General features: G+C 34.6%; 1 protein-coding gene across 2 annotated transcripts in view; it reads left to right on the top strand.

Moving 5' to 3' along the window:
- The window catches only part of LOC111148314 (EGF like repeats and discoidin domains 3), a 415,586-nt gene that overhangs the window by 269,432 nt on the left and 137,310 nt on the right, over window positions 1-8,844 (top strand). For both annotated transcript variants that reach the window (XM_022504814.1, XM_022504815.1), the window contains one exon: window positions 1,636-1,817. In XM_022504814.1, the coding sequence (XP_022360522.1) occupies window positions 1,636-1,817 (182 nt within the window). The remainder of the gene's footprint in view (window positions 1-1,635; window positions 1,818-8,844) is intronic.

Genomic DNA, 8,844 nt, shown 5'->3' with positions numbered 1-8,844 from the left:
GCTCCCTGCTGAGCAGGGAGCCTGCTTCCTCCTCTCTCTCTGCCTGCCTCTCTGCCTGCTTGTGATCTCTCTCTGTCAAATAAATAAATAAAATCTTTAAAAAAAAAAAAAAAAAGTGTTTCAAGATTTTAAAGCCTTGGAGAAATATTAGTAGGTAATGTGTTTAGAGCTACTTATTCTCTGAACATGGGAGAGAAAAGAGAAGCATGTTTACGGTTAATGATAGAATGATTACCAATGAGAAACATCTTTGTAAGTTCTAAAAGTGTTATAATGCAAGTGCAAAATTCTTTCTTTCATATTTCTATCCTCAATCTAAGTGTAAACATTTAATTACTGACAAATGTTGGGCTTCAATATTAACTAAAACCCAAAATATGCTTGGTGACAATCACTGATCAAGTTGACTTACATATATACTGACAATTCATAATGGCAGCTATGCTCCTTTAATATTTTTAGGAATTCTGGTAAGTTAGTATAGCATATTTTATAATGAGATTATCATATTATACAAATTGAATATGACAAAAAGTTGAATATTGTATGTATAACTGAAATTAAGATAACTAGGTATTACTTTTCATTTTGTCATAACATTACTTATTCTGAATTTTCAAAACTGAATTTAAATGTAGTTTGTGGTGAAATTTTATGAAAGAAGAAATTCAAATATCTGTAAAAATATACTTACTTTTTATATGCATTTGCCTTCATTTTTAATTTTAAAATCTGATAAAATTTGATATCTGAGAACATATTAGAATTGTATTATGCCTTACTGTTAGAATTTAAAAATTTAATTAAGAAATTTTTATTCAGTTTCTAAGTTGCAAATATAAAGAAATATTTTAAAAAGAGAATTAAAATGTTAGTGAAAATACCTATACGTATAGTTGTGAATTTTGAATTTAAAATATTAGAAATGTAAATATTTTAATATCTTGATTTACTTATTAGTGTACATAAGTTATGTATAATGTCAGGGAGTTTACCTGCTTACTTTATAAATATATTTTGTCTACATGTTTTCTATTATAAGATGTTATAAGTTATTATTATTAAATGTTATTATCAAATGTTGACAGACTTGCACTTTTCTCTTTTTGTTGGAAGCATACATAATGTTTATAAAAATTTAAGTCAAAAAAATTATAGTAATGAGAAATGCTAAGTCAATATAAAAATGATTTTGACACAAAACTCAGATGCAGGCCGGTCAAGATCAAGGATATTTATTGGATCAAGGATATTTATTGAGGGTTTACAATTTAGGAGGTATGCTAATTTCTGAAAGCATAAAATATGAGATAGGCCATTTAAGGGCATTATACTTCCGTTAATGTGCTCAGCAGCCAAGGGATGACAGTGAGTAATGTAGAATCGTAATGCAGATGGGCGGTTATCTGTTGTGGTGCCACACTCAAAGCAAAGGAAGAAGAGTGTCATGAGGAGAAAGAATTATTTTCTTCATGTGGAGGTCAATGACAGATCTGTAAGGTAGGTGGCACTCAAAAGGCATAATGGTACAAATTAAATTTATTTTAAAAATATCTCCTATCAAATCTAATAGCCACATTCTGAGAGTGAATTTTTTCTGATCTATATTCACATCTTTTCCTAATTTGTTCCCAGAGTGTTCGGGCCCATTGGGAATTGAAGGTGGAATCATATCAAATCAGCAAATCACAGCTTCCTCTACCCACCGAGCTCTCTTTGGACTCCAGAAGTGGTATCCCTACTATGCACGTCTCAATAAGAAGGGGCTTATCAATGCATGGACAGCTGCAGAAAATGACAGATGGCCATGGATTCAGGTAACACATGGGATGGGACGAGGTGAATGCCAAGGAATAACCAGAATCATTTCAGAGAAAATACAAGTCAGAGCCCAAAGTGTGACTTCTCTCTTCATGGTCAGAGGGCGGGATGATTTAGTTGAGTCCAAATTGGGTATAAAATCTGAAACTGTGGGATATCTGTACATTGACTGAAAAGTGCATTAACAGGGTTAAAAATGTTGAAATTCTTGGACTGCAAATATGTCTGTTTTAAGGTACATATCAAAGAAGGAGGTTTTTTACGTATGCCATGTGTTCATTAGTGCTGTGTTAACATTTAACAGCAACTGCTGACCCTTGAAGAAAGTAAAAATTGCATCTTTTCTTTCTCTGTCTCAGAATTGGTTTCACATGCGCAAAGCATTTAAAGTATACAATAGATTATGAGAATCCCTAAAATGCCATCAGCGCCTTCTTTCAGTAGCTGAGAGTGTATCAGTTTATGCTGTTTCATTTATTACCATCAGCCAGCTTTTTTTTAAAACAGGAAAAAAAAACCCATGATAAACCACGATAGTAAGTGATTTCCCTAAAATGGGTTGGGTGGTAGTAATACCAGAAACTTCTATTTAATCCAGTTAAACGCTTTTTGATGCCTTAGCTGAAGTGAGATAGTAAACTACATATTATGGGGACAGAAAAGGTGATTAAACCATGATTTCTGTGAAAGATTATACCTCTGTTGGGGAGAGCACATTAGTAACATCTAACAAGTCATTGATGTGTGCTGAAGAGAAGGAAAACCCAGTGTGTGATGGGATTAATGGAAGACATAATTATCATGTAAAAAACTTAAGGGAGAATAGTATTTTAGGTGGGCCTTGGAAAATGGCTTTCTATAGAGAAAAAAAAATCCATGGAACAGCACAATCAAAGGCACCGGGTGAGAATCTGGGGAACATCATATGGAAATTCATGACTTGTGTATAGAGGAACATGTTCTGATTAAGTGTGTGAGTTAAGTATGTATGAAGATTCATACATACTAAAATATTTGGGGATTATTCCAGGGAGCTGTTACAGAATTTTGATTTAAATAGTTGAGCTATTTTTGTTTAAGATATATTTTGAGTCAGGGGTAATTTTTAATGTGGAAATCCATGATTTGAAGTTATTAGGTGCGATGTTCAGGGATTGCCTTACAGGACTTTAATAGAATGAGAAACTGATTTACGGCCAAGTATCATGACTTCCTTACCTTAGGAACTGAGCTAAGGTCTCCTTCAGATACTTCTTTTATTCAGGTTTCTTGTGAATTTTTACATATCCTGCCTATATACATTTCTTTTATCTATATGGCTCCCAGTGGTTACCTGATATCGTTTTGTTTTATGCATTTATTTTTGCATGCATTTGCAGAAATTGCTTCTTAAATTACGCTTGATTTTTCAAATCTATGGCATTGTGTGCAAAGAGAATTCCAGATAGTGGACATGGTATATCTACACAGTTCCGATCCCAGAGTAATGAAGATAAAATTAAGGTTTAAAATAGTTGCAGAACAACAAAAAATGCGTATCTTTTAATGTTAAAAATCACTGCAGAGACCATTTTTTTAAATCACCATAGTGGACTGTTGTGATTTGTGGGGTGGCAATCATGATAAAACTCTGGAAATTAAGATTCGTAGCAGAAGTTGCAGAACGGCTTGAGACGATGTCGCAAGCTTGCATCGGGGTTTCTGTTTGGCAAATTATGTTCGCAAGATTTAGTCATTGCCTTGTTTCAATACACCATAAATAACATACTTTTGCGAAATGTTCTCTAAGAAACACCTTATTAATGTTTCATGTCCTGACTTTTCACTTTGTCCCAGTTTATTGCCTCCTTAACTTGCACATCATTCTGCCTTTCAAAGTACAAATTAACTTTAAGTTCCCTTTATCCCAATAGTTATAGGTAAAAATAGCCTCAGTGGAACAGGACACTGGTTGACTCTTAGAGAAATTTAGGTTAAATATAACTTTGTAAACTTAAGTAGAATAATTTATTTTTTAAGTAGAATAATTTAATACCTCTTTTATTTTTAAGGGGGTCTATCATTATTTTTTATTGCTATTATTTTGCTTTTAGTCTGAAGATGATAATGAATTCTCAGAGAAAAGAATATAAGTAAATAAAAAGGCTTTTATATTAAATGAAAAAGTCTTGTGTATAATGGAGGGAGAACTGAAAACTCTCAATTGTCATTTTAATAAGTATTCTGAGATTATGTTCAAGTTATTATATTATATTACTGTATTCTTTCATAACATCTTATTTTCTAAGTTATTTGTTTAAAAGAAAAAGTGTATCCTTTTCTTAAAGGAAAATCATATCTAAGAGGCTCTGGGAAGTCTACTCATGTACCCAATTTTCTGTCTGAGCATTATTAATTTCCCTTGTCACTTAATTCTTTTGTTTATATTCAGTACTTCAAATGAAACATTTGAGTGCTTTGCTTAAACACTTATAATGAGCACAGTATTCCCCTAATCTTTCAGGTGTATGACACACATACACTAATTAGTATTCAATTCCATTTTCTTCCTTGTCTAGGTGAAATAAAAGTTGAAATTGCCATTTTTAAATTTACACACTCAGCGGGCAATTATTGAAAGCACCACAATGTTTATAATTGGTTTTGGATTTAAAGGGTTAGTGCAATAAATACAGTTAAAAAAAAACCCTTTTCTCCCCATTTTCAAGTTTTTCTGACCTTATATTCCTTACCTACATTTTTTTCCCCAACTAACAAAGAACCACCACATTGAACATTGACTAGTTCATTATCATCTTGGAAGGTCAGTTTCTCTTTCTGACTGATGTATTAGAAATAACCACTTTGTGTAATTATGGGAATATGTCTTGGGTTATCTTATATGAAAATGTATAATCTTATTTAATTCTTCTGTGTACTTTGCTATCTAAGGTCTGAAGATGACTATTTGCTATTGATTTTTAAAGATAACTCTTTTATATTCATTATTTTTCTTTGATAGATACATGCAGTAAAATATTTTTTTAATTTCTGAATTGATTTGTCTTATGCATATACATACTTTCTAGAATGCATATACAATACATTTGCAGCCAGTCACTTATTCATCCATTCAACAGACGTTTCTAAATGACTGTCTCCTCTGCGGTCTCTACTGTACTAGGCACTAGAAGAAAGGCAGCACATTCCTCAAGATGTTCTGAATCTAGGGACACCTGGGTGGGCAGTTGGTTAAGGGGCCGACTCTGGATTTCAGCTTAGGTCATGATCGTAGGGTCGTGGGGTTGAACCCCATGTGGAGTCCCATGTCAGACTCTATACTTAGCGGGGAATCTACTTGAAGATTCTCTCTCCCTCTCTCGCTCTGCTTCTCCCCTGCTCTCTCTCTCTCTCTCTCTCTCTCTCTCTCAAATAAATAAATAAATAAATCTCAAAAAAAAAGGTGTTCTGAATCTAGAATATAGTAAAGTAAACATGGTAAATATAATAATATATTATATAAACCCTAGTCTTAACGTCATCTACTAAACCTTTCGTTTGAACCGTAATATTTGATTATATTTGAACAGTTTATTGTAACAAATCTTTTGTTAAATGGAGAAACTAATTTAGCATAATATTTATATAACATGAGGAGAGGAATTGGCATGACACTAGGAATCACATAGCTGTATTATTACATGCTGATCTGTTTGATGGGTATACCAAAGCAAAGCCATAATCTTCCTTTGAAAGTTAATTTACCAGTAGTAGTGTCAGTACAAGTATTTTATCACTGAGAAAAATAGGCTTTGATCTTTCCCTTCTAAATAATTCACTAGTCTTTCAAAAAATGTGAAGATGATCTTAATATGTTCCTTTTCTATATTCCACAAAAGTTTGTGTGTGGGGAGAGAGCATTACTTCTCAAACTTTAATGGGCCCAGAAATCTTTTGGGTCACTGGGTAAAAATAGAAACTTCTGCATTGCCTCTCAGACCTACTGCAGGTCATTGTCCAACTACACTGAAAAAAAACATGTCTCATCAGCTCATAAGGCCTAGATTGGAACTGCCCCAGATACATGAAAAAATAAATAAATAAAATTAAAATAACACTTTTGCTTGCTGATCTGGGCACTTTGGTGTTGGAACTACAAGTAGTGATAACTGTATGAGGTAGAAAGAGAGAAACGAATGGTGAAAAAATACGAGAAAGGATAATGAGAACTATGTGACCCACAAAAGTTCTCTAAACTAGTTGGGGCAGAACCATGTTAGATATCCTAGGCAAAAGCACCCAACTTTAGTAGCAATTCATAACAAGCATTATTCACTAGTTATAAAATCTTTAAGAATTTTCAGCAACTACTATTCTTAAGTGGCTTATAGATTCTTTGTTGTTGGGAAATTTAAAATATCCCAAACCAAGACCACCTGACTTCTGTATTTCAAACAAAATAACAGTTACGGCAGAATACATGGGCACAAATGAGAATTATGCAAGTGCAAGCTGAGTTACAGATTAGTATTTCTGGAGTACACGTTTCATACATTGTTGTTTTTTTTTTTAATCTTTGTAAATGGTAGGATTGAAAATGCTGCCAAAGGGGTGCCTGGGTGGCTCAGTGGGTTAAGCCTCTGCCTTCGGCTCGGGTCATGATCCCAGGGTCCTGGGATGATCGAGCCGCGCATCAGCCTCTCTGCTCGGCGGGGAGCCTGCTTCCTCCCTCTCTCTCTGCCTGCCTCTCTGCCTACTTGTGATCTCTCTCTCTGTCAAACAAATAATAAAATCTTTTTAAAAAAAAAGAAAAGAAAAGAAAATGCTGCAAAAAACAGAGTAATCATCTATGTCATTTCGGAAGCCTGTACGTAAGGCGTGTGAAACTCTTTTGGTACTTACAGACCGCCGGAGCTCCTTGAGATACAGAAACCATCTTTAAAAACATAGACGATAAGAAGAAGATTTTTCTTTCAGTTTCAGGTTGTTTTCTAGTTACAGAACCTAAATTACATAGAATCTAATCAGTCTTTACTACTTCTTCATTCAAGTAGAAATGTTTCAGCCTGTCTTTTTCCTTAAAAAAGCTACTTTCTCAGATACAGTGCCATCCATACTAAACACCTCTCTAAGGCAAATGACATCTCAACATCAATATGCTGGTGCTTCTAGCAATCTCTTTTTAGAAACAGTAATCCTAAATGGAGAATTGCAATTTTTCTTTGTTATTAGAAGTAACCTTGCATACATAGTTGTGTGTGTTTTTAAAAAATGTTACTTTTTTATTTTTAAAAACAGAAAGGTAGTTAGCCTTAAGAAAAAAATGGTTGGATATATCCGTACTGAAAAATAATATATTTGGTCTCTTTATTTGGTCATTTATGGTGGCATTTATACTAACACTAATACATATTGCTTTCTGACGTGCTTTAAGGGATACGTGTTGGATCTTAATTCCAGATTCTGTGAGCTATGGAATATATGATTAACAATATAGCAGTTGTTCTCTCATTTGAAAGAAGTTGTATCTAGAATCCCTTCTCTCTGCTCTGAGCTTCTTCCTCTTTGACTTCCAGCACCCAGGGCCTCATTGACTTGGATTTCTTGCTGTTCCTCAGCTTTGTCTGGTTGTCTTCTACTGCTGTGCTTGGCACATACCTTCTTGCTTCATCTATTCCCACCTACCAGGCTTCTTTAGATTCATATCCTTCATTCCATTCTGTATAAGGTGAGTCCTGGAATTTCTGCTTTTCATCTCCAGAGATACGCGTGACCACACTGGGGGGACCCAGGTGGCTCAGTCGGTTAAGCAGCCGACTCTGGCTTTGGCTCAGGTCATGTTCTCAGGGCTGTGAGATCGAGCCCTATGTGAGCTCCATGCTCAGTGGGGAGTCTGCTTGAGATTCGCTTTCTCTCTCCCAGTGCGCTTCTCCACACCCTATGCATGCTCTCTCTCTCTACTCCCAGTGTAAATAAGTAAATCTTTAAAAAAGAAGAAGAAGAAGAAGAAGGAACCACACTATCCTTTTTTCCCACTCTGTCAGTTACATATGTTAGTCACCAGCAGCTAACATTCTCTCTGGTCATTCTTTACCTTTTTCTCTCCTCCTATCCTGTAAGCCACTTGAGAGTATGAATTACACCTGATTTACGTCTATTTCCATAGCACCTTGAATAAAAAACAAAAACAGATAGATGCAAATATTTGATCGATAGAATAGAGAATGTCAAGCAAAATAAGTGGAAGAGAGCTAGTGTCTGTTTTTGCATGGTGATTCTACTGCACTGAGTGGTGCTCAGGGCACCCCAACACCTCAGTTCACTGTCTGTGTTCAGATGGTGTAAACCATATTTAAACTGTGCCATCTTAGCACAATCCCTTTGGTGCCATATGTGGTATGTCCAGTCACACTGTAGGAAATGCTTCACCCATCTGGGCAGCACAGGAATCAGATTTCTGCAAATCCTGATGGCCCATACCTTTGTCTGTAATCACTGCAAACTACCTTCATAAGCAACATTAGATAGACATGGGTAATATTTGCAAGGGGCTCTCTAGGAAGCCTGGTAATTAAGCCTTGAATACCAAGCACCAAACTTTTTCTCTTCTTCTAGCCCACTTAAGTACTTCCTGAAATGCTAAAAATTAAATGTTTGTTTTATCTTCTTGCACATTTTTATAAGTTTGTTATTATAGTCACACAAGAATTTGAAACTTTATACAATGCTGATGCTAAAGTAACCATTATCTTCTCTTTCTAAGATTAATTTGCCCTGGTAAAACAAGCTTTTAAAATACTAGTGTCTCTGTAGCTTATATAATTTGTAATTTTTACCCTTACAGAAAGTCAAAGACATACAAACTATATCTTATTACTATTATTCATAAAATATAGACTGTAAAGAGTTACAATTAACACAATCTTTAGCAGCTGTTAAACTCTGAGTAGATAATTCAGTGAACTTACCGTGTACGTTTGATTGTATTTGCTACACATTTTGGCCATAGGGAAAACATTTTCAGCTTAACTTTTATATTTACAA

Source organism: Enhydra lutris, unplaced genomic scaffold (genome assembly GCF_002288905.1).
Source record: "Enhydra lutris kenyoni isolate GAN:26980312 unplaced genomic scaffold, ASM228890v2 scaffoldscaffold19, whole genome shotgun sequence".
Classification (NCBI taxonomy): Eukaryota; Metazoa; Chordata; class Mammalia; order Carnivora; family Mustelidae; genus Enhydra; species Enhydra lutris.
Note: the sequence above shows the minus strand (reverse complement) of the source record. Positions and strands in the feature narration are given on the sequence as shown.